General features: G+C 38.4%; 1 protein-coding gene across 3 annotated transcripts in view; it reads right to left on the bottom strand.

Moving 5' to 3' along the window:
• LOC306838434 (vesicle-fusing ATPase) overlaps positions 1 to 19702 on the bottom strand; it is a 32801-nt gene extending 13099 nt beyond the window's left edge. Inside the window, exons 1-3 of one of the 3 annotated variants that reach the window (XM_079366609.1) lie at positions 19570 to 19690; positions 7874 to 7891; positions 1021 to 1106 (exon numbers count right to left, since the gene is read on the bottom strand). In XM_079366609.1, coding sequence (XP_079222735.1) covers positions 1021 to 1106; positions 7874 to 7891; positions 19570 to 19581 — 116 coding nt within the window. In that variant the 5' untranslated portion in view covers positions 19582 to 19690. Of the gene's footprint in view, positions 1 to 1020; positions 1107 to 7873; positions 7892 to 19569 lie in introns of all 3 variants that reach the window. The other 2 variants (XM_079366610.1, XM_079366611.1) reach the window with 2 other exon arrangements.
• Between the last annotated feature and the right edge of the window lie 250 nt (positions 19703 to 19952).

The following is a 19952-nucleotide window of genomic DNA, read 5'->3' as shown; positions in this document are numbered from 1 at the left end:
TGTAGCGGTTTCTTACTGAGCTTATAAAAACAGGTTGTTACAGTCTGCTTCACACAGAAAAAAACAATCTCTGAAAGGTTGATGCTTTTGGAATGTATTCCACCTCTAGCGTCTTCATTTTAAAGATTCACAACTTGTAGGTAGAGGCCACTGAAGCTCCTTCTTGAAGCCATTGCTTTAACAAGATAACATCTTTCAGCAGAATATGATTTTCAGCATCCACTCATACCCATAAAAAGTGATCAAACTAAAAATTACATTTTGGTCTGTTTCTAACAGAAAAAAACCCCCCACAACATATAACGACATCATTGTTCGGTGGCTCTGAATGATAAAGACAAGGCTGCAGTTACCATGACAGTAGAAGAGGAGGAATTTTCTCAGGTCACACTTTTATTTTAAGCCCTGTCATTTTTTAAAATGTGCTCACATTGAGCCTGAGTTTGAAAAAATACTCTGGTGCTGCATTGAGCGTGTATCACTCCTTCTGATAACGCTTGTTTTTCAGCCGATCAATAGGAGCTATTGAATTTTTCTATCAGCACAAAGAGATAAAAGCACCCAAAGGGTTTCCTGTTTTTAGGATGACTTAAACATCTGTCTGGGGACTACAGATGAAAAATAGCCCTTTGGCTAATTCTGGCGCATTAACAGAAATGTTATTAATGTGCACTGTCCCTGTTTTCAAATAAACTTATTATTATTAGGAGTTTAAGTTTCTGAATGCTAATTATGCTGTAGGGGGCAGAAAGGCTTTTATTTTACAGTGACACAAAACTGCCAACAACAAAATGTAGACAATCAAAGAAATAAACGTGCTTCGCAGTATGCCGCTCGCTCTGGTAATGCAAATGGAAAAAATAGCAGGAAAATAAGTTGTTGTTTTTTTCTATGATTGATGCCCAGGTGGATGATAAGATGAGTGGGTGGTTGGATGGATGAGATAATGATTGCAGCGATGCTTGGCTGTGCTCCTAAATGGATCAACTCAACGATGACTTGGCAATAATGAACACTCACTGTCCTGACTGCAGATCCTTCTCGCTCACCACGGCGCAATTAGTCAGCGACAGCTCATCTGTTGGGCATCTCGCCGCTTGCATGGTCTGCAAAGGAAAGAAAAGAAGAGGAGGAGAAATGAGCTCTTTTAAAATATTCAAAGTGTTGCATTGGAGAGTTTTTCTTGATGTGTTAGCCTTTATATTTTTTGCTTAGTATGTTTCCCAAGAATGGAGAAACCGGAGGGAAAAATGGAACACGCAATTGTGCAAGAAACACAAATAGCTGTTATACTACAAGGGGTACTTGTTTAATCCTATGGTGAGCAGACGGATAAATAAAAAGTAAAGCAAAAGAGAAGCATTGTGTCAGTAGTTTTAGATCATTTGTAACTCTCCCGCTGAAAGAAAAAAAAGATTTACTCTTTGAGGACAGCTAGCCAGAACAACCATACAAAGACGTCTGAATATGTCAAAGATGGCGAATTCTAACCATCCATTATCTGTGGCCATTCCATTGTGCACAGTTAATCATTGCAGCAGGTAAACCTTAAAAACAAAGCGCTCTCTGCCTACAAAAACACGAGTTGACTTAACTCAGTTAGAATTGACATCTGTGTCCTACAAAACAGTCAGAAAGCAGCTTCGGGATAAAATACAACCAGCAATAATTAAAAGTATATGGATGACTTTATTACAACTGAATTCCCAAAGCGTGTAACACAACAAAATGTTACACTTCCAGGGTTACTGTAGAGATCAAGGTGACTGAAGCTGATCTAATCTGTGTAAGTTTTGAATGACTCAGGGTGGACAAGAAGGACTTAAAGCAGGTGAAGCTGTGTGTGCACTTCTTTTTGTAAAATGTCCACAGTGTGTGTTTCTTATTCTGCCTCCCACTCAAAAATCAAAGTAATTTATGCATCTTTTCGAGTCTCTTTCCTGGCATGATAAAACAGGTGTAACATGTTTTAATTGTACTAACCTTCCAAGGGCACCCAACAATGATTTCATTAAAAGATTAATCAAAAAGGATTGTGTAGTAAAACAGTCTCTGAGCACAGAAGAAAGGTGCAAAAACCCACTGTGACATTCAGCAGATAGAGAGAGATTCCAATGCACACCCCAGTAGCCTGTGCAAATGAAGTGGTAACCATGGTAACTGCAATGAGCAATCGGGAAGAGCCTAAGAACATAAACCAGGCTGTAGTGCCGGCAGATACATCACAGGATTGAACGTTTCTCTCGCTCATAGGCGCAGAGGTTACACTGCCACAAAATGGTTTGAAGTCATTTGTTCCAGTGAGGCTTCATGCATGAAATACCTCAGACCCACAACCACCGTGTACAATGAAAGGTCCCCTCCCAGAGTGTTTTCTATTTACTGGTGTTGGGAACAACCGTGTGTTAGACAGATTCTGGACAAACTGGTAATGTGTCTGAAAAATCTTCTCAAATCTTACTAAATTAGAGCTTATTTACCAACAAAGTACTTGTTAAAAGGAATTTAAGTCATCTATCTTGGACATGCCCATTTTAAAGATTCAAGAAATGAATTGGGGGCGCCGATAGCTCAGCGGCAGCGACAGCGCGCGTACCATGTTGCGAGGCTTTGCTCCTCGCGCGGGCGGCCCGGGTTCGCGTCCGGCCTGTGGCCACTTTCCCGCATGTCTCTCCCCCTTTCCGACTCTATCTGTCCTATCAATAAAGGCAAAAAGGCCAAAAATAATAATAAAAAAAGAAATGAATTGACACAACCCTAAAGGATTAATAAAGGCGTTTCATACTGTATCAGAGTGACTTGGACTTTCAGAGTGCCATCTTTAAACCAAGTACTCGGTTTCAAAATAAGCTGGACAGTCATTTGTATCAACTAGTTACTTCTGCCTCTGCCCCTTATCCTTGAAGAGCACCTGTTTACTTTATATCATTTTACTACTGTGCTGTACCATGTGCAGCATTTGGCTCATTTTATTTACCCTTCAAGAATTGAATTTGGACACCAAAGCACCTGGCTGGATCTTATCTGGAAAAGAAAAATAACCTTGAAAATGAAAATGATGTAGTTGCCCCTTCAAGAGCTTTTGACCCAATGATTCAATACTTAGTTGTGTCTTCACACACACACACACACACACACACACACACACACACACACACACACACACACACACACACACACACACACACACACACACACACACACACACACACACACACCCCTACATCCACACACCCCTACATCCACACGAATGCCATTTCTTTACGTTCTCGATTAGAGGCTGATAAACTCTTTTCTCGATTGATCAGCCATCAGAGACAATGAGCAGTGGAAGTCTGGCTGGACAATGGGCTATATTTCAAGTAAAAATAATAATTTCAACAGTCATTAGCCTATAGCTAGAGATAGACAGCCAACCTTAGCATTTAAATTTTTTTTTAATGTACTGTAGTAGTGCTTCCAAAGTAAACAGAATGTGGCCTGCTGTATTAAGCTCAGTCAGCAGATGCAGGGAGATTGGTACAGTGTCCACAGAGTGAAGGATAGTAACTCTCATATTTCTACGCAGACTGTGTTTCTATTTCAGACAATATGAAGACAGCAGATACTGACAAACAATATGACCAGACAGACAGACTGGTGGAAAACACTGCAGTGCTGGCACTGAGCCAACATCCCCTGCTCCCCTGAAGTGTGGCCAGACAGCGGTTAAACCGATCCGGAGCAAAATGTTGAAACGTACATGAAATAGATACACAATCTTTCCTCATAGCGTCTGTAAGTACAAAGGGATTTCATCATGGAGTCCAGAAGGATATTTATTCCATTGAGATTTTTATTAACAAAGAGAAGTAGCAATTTTATAAACCAACAAGTTTGTGATTTAACTACAACTCTGTAAAGTAAAAAAGGCTTTGTCTGAGTTTAGAAATGTAAATTTCATCTGGCCAACAGAGCAAAAACACAGAGCAATTTGAATTATGGTGTGACATGTGCATGTTTGAAGCTAGCTTAGCAGAAATACTGTGTTAAATTGATCATTTCAAGTAATTCATGTATACTCCCACTCCCACAGCGATTGTTTCAGTAAATTGGCAAGCGCAAATTACCTTGTTAGCTCAAACCACAAAGCACCCAACACCAAGTTCATCATGTGAATCAAAGTTACAGCTAGCTGGCTAACCTCAATGCATATGTTCACCAAATAAGATAGCTTGCAAAGTTCAAGTTCTGTTGTGCTAATTTATGAAATTTGAAAGATAGTCATTCGAAATCCTTATCAAACAATTTAGCTAGCTAGCTCTGCTGTAATGCCGGTCATCAACCTGGTGTACATTATACTGGTGGACATTAGAAACAGTTTTCTACAATTTCCAGGAGGCTTGATCCCAGACACATGAAGATGCTGGCTTAGTTCAATGAATGCCTATGTTGAAGTTTTTTTGAAAATTAAACCGTAAAGCTTTTGAACATTAAATCAAAACAAAGAGCTAAAAGAAAAGCAAAGGTCTGTAAAGATACTGTAAAGGTGTATTCACACTGAAGTACTGTATCCATTTTATGTGAGAAATTCACTGTCAATCAATTGTTGTAATAAAACATATGGGTATTATTACTATTGCGGTTTTAAAGTTTCAATTTCACAACAATACCTCATAGTTAATTCCAGGAACATCCATTTTGGTAATTCAGTTGTCAGTGGACCATATGTTGTCATGATTTACTTTTGATTTCCTGTCTTGTTTTAGTTCTCATTTTTCCTTAGTCTTTCTGTGTTAATGTTTTGCGTTGATTGTTTCATAATGTAGTGTTATTGTGTTTACTTGTTTAGTCTTTAGTAGAGCTGAAACGATTCCTCGAATAACTCAAATAATTCGATTACAAAAATTCATCGAGGAATTTTCGCTGCCTCGAGGCTTCGTTAAGTTTTTTTTTTTTTTTTGCGTCATCAAAACTTTGGTATGAGTATAAAACACGTTTAATGTAGCTGCAGCTACCTGCTCCTCTCTCTTACACAGACACTTAAGCGCTAACACGCACACACACGCACGCACACACGAGTGCGGCGTGCCCCTTTTAACTTTTAGTCAGCACACAGTTGATCCGTGATCCATACGACCCAGTCGGGAACACTTGATCCGGTCAAACGGTCGGCTTTTCTCCGTTCACTCTCTCCGTGTTTGCAGCTAACATAACGATAGCAACGTCCTCTCACAGTCTCTGTCATAGACATACGTCTATGGTCTCTGTAGTCTGTGAGCGCGCTGAATGCACGCGCTGCAGGAGCAGACAGAGATACACTTTTAACAATATACAGGCTGATTATATTAAATGTCTGATGTCTTCAAAGCTAAATCAAGACAGAACTTGTTTGTGGAATAATAATTTAGCAAATATATATTTAAAGTTTCTCAATTTCCTTATCTGACATAATGATTGATTCTGTGATTGATTCAACAGAACATAATGCTTTCTCAATTAAATGTACTGTAACAGATGTGTAGGCTACACAAAACACTATTTGTTATTTCAGCCATTAAAACGTGTTTGGCCTGTATTTTTAATTTACTTGCCGCCTTGACCAGTGAATCAGAAAGTGAATTTGGGACCCTGTCAGTAATATGGTGAGCATCATCAGCAGCTGTAGAGCAGAGGTGGTTGGCTGTAACAAGCAGGCGTTTCCATGGTAACTGCAAAGAAGCAGGTTTGTAGGGACGACCCAAGACGAGTTAAACCTTAATTAAGCAAAAGTATGATTTATTCGATTACTCGATTAATCGACGGGATATTCGATAGAATACTCGATTACTAAAATATTCGATAGCTGCAGCTCTAGTCTTTAGTGTTTCCAGTTTTATTTTGTAATGTTTTTCTCCCTGTGCTTCTCTGTGTATTCTTACATCCTTCAGTTTCTTGTGTTTCTTCAGTGTTCCATGTTTTACTTCATAGTTTTCAGTGTTTCCTGCCTCTGTGTTTCCCTCCTGTCTTGATTACCCTGATTAGTCTCACCTGTCTCATTAGTCTCATTTGTGTCTAATTTTCTTGTTTTACCTGCAATTGGGTCGTCCTCCCTTGTTTTTTTCAACCCATGAACGTGACATATCTAATTTTAACTGGTCAACCAATTTTCTAACATAAAGAACAGCTTTTTACCAGAGGTTCTTTGCATATGAATAAAGCCCATTTTAGAGGTCCAAATGTGGTTGCAGGTATCCTATTATAAATGTCCATGGAGCAATTGTATCTAATCTAAATTCATTTGCAACAATCAAATATAATCTTGGATTTTTTGTTGACCATTTTCTTTCAAGAATCCTTTACCCAAACTTGAAAATGAAAACAGTTATTTCTAAAGAAACAGAACAAATATTTAATAAAACATAATTAAAACATTTGTGGTCATGGATATATGGGAATCATTTCTCTATCTTGGAGAGCAAAGTGGCAAAATAACAAAGGGGGAGCAGTAAAAAGCAAGTAAGAGCATCATTAAATACTTGGACTAAAAAAAACACAAGCTTTCCATGGTTAACTGAAAACAGCAACTTAACTGGGTTACCTAGAAAGCAACTGGGTAACCCAGAAAAATGAATATCAAGCTTTATAACGTGGTGTATTTAAGCCCATCAGGACTGTATTAAACAGTATATTCAGTGATTAATCTGGTGACAGTACAGAACTTTCTCTTACAAAGAAGGATTATTTGTTTGTTTGTTTTTAGAGTCCACTACACCACCAGTGTAACCACATTTATACAAACATCGAGTATGAAGATTTAACCTGAAATGTAAATTTTTAATAAATAAACACATGCTGCTGTGTGACAAACTAATTGTATAAGTTACTCACACTCACTTTGAACATTGTTTGTAGACTATCTGTGTTATCAGATTGGACTAACACGACATCAACAAATACACTGCCTTTGGCACAAATTCTGACGAGAAATTGCCGTTTTATTTTAAAAGTATGTCCTATATATGAAAGGGGAAGTTTTAATTAAACAGTGTGATGTGGGAAAAAGTTGAAGTTTCATTGAAACCAATAATGACGGACTTCAAAAAGTCAAACAGCCGTCTCAGTTCAATTACTGAAAGGTTTAATTCAGTAAAAATCTCCCTCACAAGTGTAGCTCATGAACTCAAAAGTTAAAAAAAAAAGCTATAATGAATGAGTGCTGAACATTCGGAACACTTTGACTGTAAAAAGAAAAAAAAAAACTTTAATGTTTTTTTTTTAATAGTACAGAATATTACCTCCTGTTACCCATTTTAACTGTTTTGCCTCTACCCTGATGACATCCTCCTTTGTAACCAAAGTAAGAAAGGTTAAGATATAGGCCTGAACAGCCAGTCAGGGTTACATCTTCACCAAACTAATTTTGTTTTTCTTTTAATGCCCTGAATATTAACCCTAATTTAATATGTATCATATTAGATGCCAGCAAAACTAGCTTCCTGGTTTTATTCTGTATTACCTGATGATCTGATTAGGACCTCCTAAAGGATAAAATGAAGTGTGTTCTCAGTTGAATAGTGACTGAAGAGGTGATCAATGGATGCTAATACTGTAAGCATTTTCATTCAGTCAGAATATGGCACCAACTTGCAGCTCATTTTGTGGTTGCAATTGTGCCAGATATTCTAGGGATGCTGCTACATGTGTGATTGCCTTTTTCCTGAGATGCTAGTCAGCTATCCAGCCTACAGCAGGGGGCTGAAAGCAGCGAAACACATCCTCTAAACAACCATCTTCAGAAAGAGAGCGACAGAGAGTTAGCACGCCAGCGGGTAGAAACATCAAATACATTCCACATGACCAGGAAGACGGCAGCTCGTTTTGGAAAGTTTAACTGATGTGTATCCATACATACCTTGAAAAATATTACGACCTTGCGGGCGCCAGCGTAGGCAAGCAGAGAGGAAGCACAGAAGACAGTATTTGAGACGGAGGGCGACTGAGTGCAGCAAGCTGCTGAGGCTGAGTTGGGAAGCTTTGTTGGCTTAAGACAGATGCATTCAATGTGCATTCACATGTATGGATTTGATAGTGCAGGCCAGGCTATCGCTCACATTGAGAGATTACCTGGGATGATTTGAATTGCATGCAGACCAGAGTTGGGGTTTGCTTGGATTGATTCAATACCAACCAAAATTCCAATTTTATAAGCAAAACGTTCTATTTTGACAATGAACCTTCTTTTATTCCGAATTATAGTATGAAAAGATTTTTTTTAAATCAACAAATGTAACCCCAAATCTGATAGTGGAATGATGGAAGCCATATTCAGAGTGCATTGCCAAACATACAGTGATTTGTTAATCATAAGCATTTATCTCTTTCCCACATTAAACACAAAGTACCAAGTGTTTTATTGTGGTAAGAGACACGAATACAGGAGAATGAAATCTGGTGATTCTGTTGTCAAATGAATGAATGCTAATTGTTAATGGATGAGACTAAAAATGCACTTGGTGTGACCACACTGGGAATGGGAACTCTGACTGTGATTTGCCCTTACTGAATTTAGATATCATATTTCATTGAATAAATTAATCAGTTAACCATGGATACATACATTTTGAAAGCCCATCATTTGTGTAACAACAGAATGTAATTCCCCTAAGGTGAAATAAGGACAGTGATTCGAACAAGTACTGCTGCTTTCATTGCTTGTCTGACGATGTATTGCTGTGCCTGACAGGCTGGCTCTGCAAGCATTACCTGTCATGCTCAAACAGACAAGACATCACAGTTTTGGGGACAATATCAGCAGAAAACACATGCTATTAACATCAGTTGTCTTGCATCGGTTCCCTGTTTTCACAGTTTCTGAGCAGAAATGCAGCAACCTAGACCTAAAGGAGGTTCTCAGCTAATTTTGACAGCTTGATTTACTCTTGACTACCAGCATAGAGATACAAAAAAAATCACAGCAGGAGCTGAACAGGGTGGAAAACAATTAATATTAAAGAGAGGCCTATTGCATCCAAGTATCATGAGTGTCATGTGTGTAGAGTGCAGTTATGCTGGTTAGCTTAGTTTATAGCACAGAGACTGAAAACAGCTTGCTGTCTTTGTTTAGGGTGTGTCGATTGAATTTTCTTTGGGGCTATTTGTAACTTCCTGTGGTCTCCAATATCCTGTCAACTTGTCCTGATCCAGCACAAGCAAAAACCTTGACCATTAATCAGATACTTAGAGAATACACTGCATTTAGAAACAATATAATGACTTATAAAATAAACCCGAATAAAAACTGAGAATAAATTGACGAAATACTCAACTATCTGTCTTTCAACCACTTTTTTAAACCTTGCTTCAATCCAACTTTTCCACCCTTCTGTCTTTCCTTTGTTAAAGGGATACTTCACCCATTTGCATGAAGCTTTGTATCATTAGAAACATGGTAGTAGTGTGCGATGCAATATGACGCTTTTTGCATCACATGAAAAAAACTTTCAAGCAAAGAAAAACACATTTTTCTCGTCTCAGGGCAAAATGAGGGTTGGATTCATGACCATTCAACACTACTACTATGTTTCTAATGATACAAAGCTTCATATAAATGGGTGAAGTATCCCTTTAAGGTTAGCGATATACAGTATCTCAAACCATCTTTCTCCTTTAAAGAAAGTCGGCCATGACAGCAGCTTTTCAGAACAGTTGATAAAAAGTGTTATTCCTTTGATAAACTTTGACAAAGTACTTCAGCATCCATCTGTGTTTGGTCTGGATATGAGCTGTTATGAGAACATTTGTTGTCCAAGGACATCCTTTGAGGTGCTTCTGGGTCAGGTTTGCTTTGATTTCTTTCAAGGATTTCTTTGTGTAGAAATCCTTTCATACTTACTGCTAGCTAAGGTTGTGTGTGCTCAGAAAAGCTGTATTTGCAGCACTTTCTCTCAGAGTCTTTATTTTCCTGCTCACAAAACATCAACTCCAACAACTCTTCCAGTCTAGTGGGTTATATCGACCAGCACTCTCTGCACCTCTGGTCATGAGAAAATAATCTTTCTCATGTTTGGAAACTATGTTGCTCTTTACTAATCAATTGTTGACTTAATTTCAGAAACACCACACCATCAAGCACATGAGTTCTCTCTCCCCTTGTTCGAACGTAAAACAGAGAACGCAGGGCTGGATATCCAAATAGTCATGTCAAGCATCACCTCTCCCTCCCACTCTCTCAATATTCATCTTATTCTTGCCATCCCATTCAATTACTCATCCTGTTGTGCCTCAGGGGTGTATCTGTTCAAATGTTCAAATCGATGCTGAAGACGCCACTGCAGCATCAGAGCCGAGGATAGCATAACATCTGTAGTGCCTTGGTGAGCTGGACTACAAAATGACTTCTAAAGACATCTGTGTTCCATTTTTCTAATCAAAGCTTATTGTTGAGTTTCATTATGACGTGCACTTGAGAAATAACACGTTTAAAGACATTTTGCCCTGCATATCAGAAATCACACTATGAAAACCTCCAGCTGAATTTGATCACTTAGGAATAAATGTGTTTCACCAAAGCACCAGGAAATTAAGATGATCCACATTCTTTCAAGCTGAAATATTTAATTTATCAATCTGGACCTCAGTTCAGTTTGTTTCGGAAATATTGTCGCAGCAGAAAAAGTTTTGCCAAACAAATGTGTTGCGGTCGCTCCCCTGCCAATCAATTTGAAAACACTGTTGCCAGACTTTTTCATCCATGTGAAAGAAAAATCAGCCTGGCTATGTGTGCATTTTTCCAGAATTCCAGAATCTTGACATTTCTCTATAATATTTGACGCAGAAAAGGGGCTTAAGGCCTATTATTCCTGATACTAACATGTTTTATGTCGAGCATAGAAAGTCAAATAACAATAACTGAAAGGAAATGCACAAAATCAACTCTCATCAGTTCTTTTTTTGGCTCTCCAAATCAGAAGACACACATTCAATATTCACCATCTGCCCTCACAATTATGAAATGAATAAGCCGTCTATAAGAGCAACTCACTTCAATTTAAATATATCACACTAAGTAATTCATTGGCAGCCTTCTGTTGAAGATCATATTAAACCAAAAAGGTTTCAGCGTGGGCTGCCAATATATTTCACAGGCAGGATTTTCATTTTGTATTCATTTGATATCACTAAGTGTCTATTATCAAGGGCTCTTCATTTAACTTAATCAGAAAGTTAGATTACAACATTTGTTCCTATTTTTAATATCATGATATAAAGTTTAACATTAAAAAGACACAAATAGGTCATAAAATAATTTCTTGAGGTCAAGAATAATTTCTTGAAGAACGACAAATTTTGTGTAGCGTACGTATGAGCATCATCTAGGTGGCGGTGGTTCAGAGGTTTCACACTCGTAACATGTCGTGTAGAAGCTCTTTGAGAAGAAATAAGAGAACAACAGCATGAAGTCCATTTCTTTTTTAAAACTGGGCTGCGTATTTTTATTTATGCACCATTAAATAAGCTCATATGATCAGCCATGTTAAGCTGTGAAGCTATTTTAGGTTTGTATGTGTAACCAATTCATGCGTAACACAGAAAGCCTTATATTGTTTTTACTTACATTTTTAGTAAACCACCCATGTGGGAAGTGAACAGCTACAGTAGAGAGCAGTCAACGGTGTCCTTCAGAGGTCAACAGATTCAAGTAAGTGCTCTTTAAAACACGAGTGTTTCCACGCTTTTCCAAAACCAACACACGAAAAGGCACCTGGTGCCTGTGCTGGCCTAAATCTACAGATTCTCCTGCACACATGCCAGGTGTGCCAACAGTAAGTTAGATACAAGACTTTTAAAAGCTGCCACATAAAGTGAATAGTTGAAAGAAAATTTCCATCAAAACTGTTCATGGTCTACCTTTAACCTAATATGGCTGTGTTAATTATCGCGACCTGACGACTTTGATATAATAATGACAATCAGGTTTAATTGTTTGCTCTGACGATTTAGCATGCAGGTGAAACAAATTACGTGTTCAAGAACTATATTAAATGCAGCAATAAGCAAGGATGAGCTGACTGTAGGCTCTGTCCAAAGAGAACATAAAACTCTCAACTAACACGTTTCATTTTCACTTCTTATTTTTTCTCTTTTTTTCTTCAAACTTGTTTTGCTAGAACAGACAATTGCTCTGGTGGAAGCACTTATTACAGAAGGCCGTAAAAACACTCCTGGTATAGTGTGTTAATTGGTTTCTTTTGGAAAAAATAGAAGGTGAAAAGGGTTACCAACTGAGAAATGGCTAGCATCTTCTGCCAATATCATGATTAGCTCAGCCTACCAGCTGCTAGCTATGACCTTGTATTTAACATACAAATATGAAAGTGATATCGTTACTTAATCTAACTTCTGGCAAAAGTCGGGCGTTTACAAAAATGTTCAATGAATGATTTATTTGTTAAACAAATTAAACTTAAATTTACAGTGGAGTACAACTGAGTCTAAAGCAACACCATCAGTGTTGTTCCTCGTTGAACTCTTCCAAATGAAAATATTAGGACAGCATCCCTTTAGCCCTTTAACGTCTTTCAGTTCCACAATACATGCGTGACGTGATTCAGTCACACCAACCCCCACGCTCTCTGAAGGTTGCTCCTGTCTGCAGTGAAAACACACACACACACACACACACACACAGGCTCACACACACACACAGAGACTCACACAAACACTGTGTGTGTATGCAATGTATCTGAGTATTTGCTGGTGTGTATGTTTCCATTGATCTTCTCAGTGTGTGTGCTTTAATGTGTGGAAGTACGAGTGTGTTTGCTGTTGTGAAGGCTGCCCCGCTCTAAATATAGCTCCAGCTCAGAGCTCAGAGAGGAAGGCCCAGCATCGAGACAGCCAGGGATTAACCATTACTCTCTCTGTTACACACACACACACACACACACACACACACACACACACACACACACACACACGTTTGACACATGTTCATGGAAACACATCTACTGGCATACAAAGCATGCAGGTACCATTATCATTATTTTGTGTCCAAACACAGAGAACGCTTAAAAGGAATAAAAGACGCTGCTGCAACACTTCGTCCCTCAGCTAGCATGTTTTTGTGTGATGACATTCTTGCTAAAAACACTCAATGAAAATGTGACCTGCAACCAAAGAACCAAAACCATGTATCTCAAAAGTATTAGTACCTCATAACGATGAAACAATAAAACAACAACTGATGTTAGTTTGTTGCTGTAGCACAGGTGTCATGTTAATGACATTCACCAATTATAAATAACTGACTGGTAATAATTAGGTTTTGGAATGTATAAATATTATTACAATAAATATATTATACATCATGAAAAAAATACAATATGAAGTTTTTTTTACAAGTTTTAGTCAAATATGAGCGAAATACAATGTGAAAAAAACAAGTGTATTAATTAATGGAATGACAAGTGTGTCATTTGTATTAAATAGTGAAAGATTAATACAACACAATCTATTAGTGAATGTATACATACACAACATACCTTAAAAAGAAAAAGCAGCAGAAAGCAATGTAATATGATGGCCCTCCTTTGTTTCTTTAGTTGTTTTTTTTAGGTAAGAGGTGAAAAATATTGAGCAAGGGGAACAAATGATCCTGCTCATTGAAGTCATGTTATTGCAGTACCATCATTAAAGCAAGGTTAATATTTTAAGATCATAGACAGGGTTGCTATGAGACAGCTCAGTGCTTTGGAACTAAAAATGGGTTGATCGCCCAAAACAGTAATGAGGCTGCAGTTCCTGCATGAGGGACAATATTTTGAGAAAATACAATCCCTTTTTTGACAGGGTGTTTGTTGCAAAGGAGGTTTGAGGTTTACTTTGACTAAAGTGTTTCAGAATGACAATGGTTGAATATGAGATAACTAGGGCAACGCCAGTTCTTAGCAGAACATTTGAGAATGAGTCAAAAAAAGAGAGAATAATCGAAATTTGTGTGTCAAACGTAGGACACAATAAGAGAAGCGTGTATTATCTGTGCTATTTGTTGATAATGACAAAAGAAGGAAAGTAAAATACAAAACTTTAAACTGGCATGGTGACTGAAGCTGAAATGCTTTGTTTGGAGGGAGGGGCTTGTTTGTCATTTGCAGAGCACATCAGAGGCAGCCTACACCACCGACCTCGCAGACAGAGTCTCCATGCCCTTTTAATTTGGGTGTGGGCGCTGCGACAGAAGCATACAAACAAATAACAGGTTCCTGATGAATAGCTGCTGAGAGAAAGATGGCTGAATCGAATGCAGTCCCTCAACTGCTCATTTAATCGAACAGGAGAGAGAAAGACACAAACATCAGGAGAGCAGCCATCTTTACGGCCCACTCACTCGTTTCATCACACAAGAAAGTCTTTTCCTTTTGTTTCTTGTTTTGCTGTTGAAATATTCCCACCTGAGCTCTCTCTACTGAATTTGACACAATCACATCACTCAGGTTGTTTTTTGGCTCTTGCCATAGGAACTCCTAAATGAAACACTGGGGAGAATATTTGAATACAAAGATTGTTCAAGTGTGTCATAAAATGCTTCCCAAGGACCAAACAGAAAAAAAAAAAACTTTTCCTAAAGAGGAGCAATATTTTTTTACATCACAGCCTCTCATAATAACAGTATAATCAGCTTGTGTAATAGTTTCAGGTCAGCATGATTCCAGTTATTTCAAAACTTTTTCTAATTCTTGTTTTCTTTCTCTATTCTTCTCTGTAAATCCAGCTGCTTTATGACGGGTCAAATGGCCAGTGAGTCAAAAGGTCGTGACTCGCCAGTATAATCTCCACCACAGTAAGAGTCAGCCCAAGTGTCAGACTGACCCCTCTTTCTCTTCCCTGACCTTAAGGAACATGGTTCTAAAGGCAAAGACAGAACATACCTGGTCAATCCTAAAGTCAATTAAACCATTTCGACCCCCAGATCAATAATCCATTAATGTCTTATCAACCCTCTTTTGAAGATGGACACACCAATAACCGTCATGCAACATTAACCTAAAGGTAGATATCAGCATAGATACCTGCTTCAGTAGGTTATGATTGTTTCAATTACCAGGATTTGCACTTTAATCATAGCCATAATGTGAATGTAAAAAAACCTCTGGTTTTCAGAGAGCAGAGGTTGATATTTCATCACCGAGGTCAGACAGTTTGATCAAAAACTGACGAGTAGGAAACAGCCCAGCGAAGGATCAGCTTTAGATCAGACTAACTTAAGTGTTTCTTATTCAGGCATTGGAGATGATTACATGAGGTCAGATAAAGCAAGCCAGTGCCAGAGGCTTGACAAAATTCAAAGATGAAACACATTTTTGTCTTCATCTATTGAAAGCTTGCTTGGCAATATCACAATGAAGCCATGAGAAATACATGAAAACATTTGACAAACAGGCTGTCTGCTGAAAGGCCATCATCTGCTTTGAAGGGAGAATGGTGGAACTGATTTAGTAACTGATGTTCCTTCAAACCTATATTAGCAATATATTGAGACAATAGAATTAAACCAACCTTAGGCCAACGCAAAATCTGAATTTAAAAAATCACAACAGTAACAGTATTTTTCCGATGACGTTGTTGACCTTTTATGACAAACTTTCTCTTCAAACTAATGTTGAGTTCACATTGTTGTCATGTTACGGAGCTGTTTGCTTTGCCCTAACTGCTTCTGACAAGCTGCAGTATGCCCAGCAACAGTGCATGCTCTGCTGGACCAGAGGGGGTGAAGGGTGTTTGTGTGTGTGTGTGTGTGTGTGTGTGTGTGTGTGCGAAACACATCCTGCCGTTGGTCTCTTTTGACTCATGCTGCATGACCAAGAGGAGTGTATCACAGTATCTCCTCTTTCCATGCACTCCATACAGATCCATTATTGAAATGATCTACGCAGCCGTTTGACATCCATAAATATGGTTTATGCATCTGTTTTACATATAAATGTAAAATCTGGATGTATTGAATTATTTCAGTCGCCTCATATTGATTGAATTAGGAATGAGATAGGTAGTGATGGATGACATAGGAGATTTAGTGTTTTATTTGCAGAAAATGTTCCCTATTCATGCTCCAGGGCCTCAATTAAATTCCATAATTTGTCTTTCTAATTAAAGAAGAATATGAAAAAAGGTGAACAAATAAAACAAATTTACAAAAAAAAATACATTTCACTCGCTCTACAATGATCGTAGACAACAGAAATAGACTAGCATAAGATCTTGCATCCAATGCAATGTGTGCGTAATAAAATTGTGCTTTTATATTTCATATATCTTTAAGCATGCTGTATTCAGACATTAATTTTCTATTACAAAAATGGCATATTCAACAATAAAAACAAGCCTGACTTTGTCCAACAGGTGACTTAGACTACCCTATATAAAATGTTTTTCTTAATCAGTAGTTATGTCTACTAGACGCCAGTATTAAATTGATTTGGAACTATAAATAAACATCCGCTTCTGACATCAGTTCATGCCACATTATTTGCCTTTGTGCCAATGTCTGTCAACAGGGCCTAAATCATCCGATACTGATGTTGAACTGCTGCATCGGTCCATCCCTTATTCTTACCAATATTGGGAAATTCGTTTCTATTCTGTCCTTTTATGTTCCTCTGTGTTTGCTTCGGTTAATGTCTCATTGAAAGTCAATCTTTCATCAGGTTAACATCCTTCTTTACGAACACTGAAGTTTACAGGTTGATTTCAAATATCTGTAACTCCAAATACATTATTTAAATATTACTATTGTTATAAGTTCTGCAAAAAAGTTCAAAACTAGGGAAGATGTTCAATCCAGTTTTTGATCATTCAATTCTGTCATGGCAGTATACTCTTAGCAGCTTTGTCAAGGTCTTTGACAGCAGAAATCAAGACATACTGTACAGGCATAAAGTCACTTTTTAAGGGATAATACAATAACTAATTCCAGATCATGAGCTGTGTCTTTATTTTATTTCATATTTATGGTTTATCTACAGGTGATGGTGACTCTTTACTAAAATGTGTAGCTTCGTCATTAGTCGTATCCTAAACTCTCTCATCGAGGTCATCTTACACTCCCTCACGTCCACGCTTTGCTAACGTAAGGCGTCTGATCCAAGCTTCAATTTACTCATCTGTCAACCTCCGGTGGTGGAAGAACGTTAAAACTCTGTTCATCCGCTGGGTCCCTTTGCACCCTTAAGGAAAAGCTAAAGACCCAGCTCTTTCATGAACACCTATGCACTAAATGATATTGATTTTATAGATGAGGACGATGGTTTTGTTTGCTAATGGCGGTTTGAGGATGGTTTTGATGCTGATTAGAATTCAAGAATAGCTGTCGAAAAAAGTACATGTTGTCACTGAAAGCAGTATGTATTGAGCTTCTGCAGGTGTTTTGCTTTGTCCATTATTCAGCAAAATGTGAATTTGTTCAGATCCAGCAGTGGGCAGAGTGTTTAACAAAATGCTGCCTGGGCTCTGCAGTAAAATTAGACTCTCACAGGTCAGCACTATCCTGCAGCTTCATTCGGATTTTTTTGCAGACAGATGAAATGTTTTCATTGTAGGTGCAATGTACCAGTTCCTTTGAAATAAAACAATACACAAGCAGCCCAGAGCTCTTTGGATAAAAGTCTCCATATTATGTGATTTATTAACCTCTGAGGCACGTTTGCAGTAGCTGTTATTCATGCCTTGCATAAGCTCAAGAAAATTCCGAATGACACTGATTCTAAGATCACAAATGTGTTATTGTGTGTTATTCATGTACACTCTCTGCAGAACAACATTTGCACATTCACACAATCTTGCTGTGTAATGCTACAGCTATTGGCAACTCGCATCATGACTTTGCATTATGCTTATGCTATGATGTCACAGGGTATGTTTCAATACCAAAGGTAAAAAAAAGACACAAAAATCATTTAAAAAAATGAAGACATAGATGAAAGATACAAATCAATGACAAATTGTGGATGTAAAAGCAACACTCCACCTTTGACCTGACTAATTTACTTTAGGAAGGGCAAGAGAAGAAGAAGATAACACTTATTGATGTACGTTCACTTTTCTTATTCTACACAAATAAAGTGTTGGCTGAGCTTGCAGAAACACCAGCAGCACAAGTGTCAAAGCAAAGTTCTCAGTTCAATATGCAATATAATATTTGCCTCTAAAAAAACTGCCAAGAAACCAGCAGAATTTCCAGGAAGTCACTGCATCCAGGCAACACAGGTTAACATGCAAAACCCCAAAAAAGAAATCCTTCATCTTTTACATTAATTCTTTGTGCTGGTTAAATAAACGTGATATTAGGTTTTAATTACAAAGCTTAAGAGTTGCTGATTGGCAGATATCATCACCTTACAGAGTAAGCCAAACGATTTCCCCCTAATTCTTTATGCAAAAATAAGCTAAAGCTTCATATTTAGCCCACTGACATGAGATTGATATCTGGCTGGCTTCCTCACACTCAAAAGCATTCCTTTCAGGGTTCACAAGCAACTACGTACTTCAGGCATTTGTTTCACTCAGCGTCCTGACAGATAGGATCACTACTTGGAAAAAGAAAGAACCTACATTTACTGCAAACCAACCTCAACTAAGAATAGAAACGTACATACTGCAGCAAATGCAGTGGCGGTGTTGCCCAACCCTTAATCATTATGTGCATTTGTATTTGTTGGACTCTACTTTCAAGATGCACCAAATAAGGTACACCCCCCCCCCCCCCCCCCCCACCCCCACCCAAAAAAAATAAATAAAAAATAAACCAGACAAAAAACAAAGGAGCCCAGAATGATGGCATATATAGACTACATAAGGACCTTAGCTGCATACTAGAACATTATACCGCATCATACATTATAAAGCTCTTGATTCAAATGATAACAGACATCAGAGCAGGTTGACACAGGCACCTGACATTTTCCCTACTGTAAACATCGACAGGTCCTCCACAGCCATTCAAATAAAAATGTGCACACAGCCCAGTCGTCAGCAATGCTGAAGCAGCTCTGTTGCCGAACACCGCAAACGGCGCTCACAGACTGCAAAAAGGTGGCTCGAGCTGCAGCGCTAAACCATGTTGTTTTGACAGATAAATCATCGAATGCATGCTAACATGCGAGAAAGATGTTGGTTGGTTATGCACGATTTTGCTTTGCTTTGCTTTTCCACAAAACGGACGCTCCGGTATTTAACATACAAAGCTCGTAAAAGCTTTTTGGCCGCTCTTTACGCAGCTCAAGGACAAGCAGAGCCCAGGATTAAGCAGCGATACTCCCAGAGATGGCAGCGTTGAGCAGGCTGGGATCCGTTATTAAAGCTATTATGAAATAATGGTGGAAATTTGTCTTTTTGGCACATGCCAGGGTTAAAAAGGCTGGAATATCATGTGAGGGAAACCCTATATTCTGCTGTGGGGTTGACATTCAGACGATTACGGTACCGTGACTGCTTACATGTTAGGAGAGATATTGCTTTCCAGACATTTTACACCTTGGATTTTTTCCACAAATTCGCAGATGTAATTACGAAAGTATTTTAATATGTTGAGAGAAAAAAATGTTTAAGTCTTACCCGGGCCGCCATCTTCAATGTTTCGGGAGATCGGGGATGCTGCTCTGGTCAACGATTCATAGGACAGCGGGGACAGCGAGCGGAAAGGCTCGGCAGCAGATGGGTTTATAAGCTGCACAACACCTTGCTCTGATTGGCTGATCCAAGCGGAAACGGACGGATAGAGATGTCGCCACTTCGCTCACGTGCCGTTTCGAAGCACCATCATTCTCTGCCGTGCAAAAACACTCACGTGGCATGATTGACAGTAGTAAAAGACAGTCGATTTGAGGGGTGCGATAATGACAATTAATAACACGGATTAAAAAATTGCACATACACAATCTCTCACTTCGCTGCTGTCGTTTTTCATCATGTAAGGAGTTAGTAATAATAACACATCT

Source organism: Symphodus melops (assembly GCF_947650265.1).
Source record: "Symphodus melops genome assembly, chromosome: 17".
NCBI lineage: Eukaryota > Metazoa > Chordata > Actinopteri > Labriformes > Labridae > Symphodus > Symphodus melops.
This window is presented reverse-complemented; position numbering and strand designations above follow the sequence as displayed.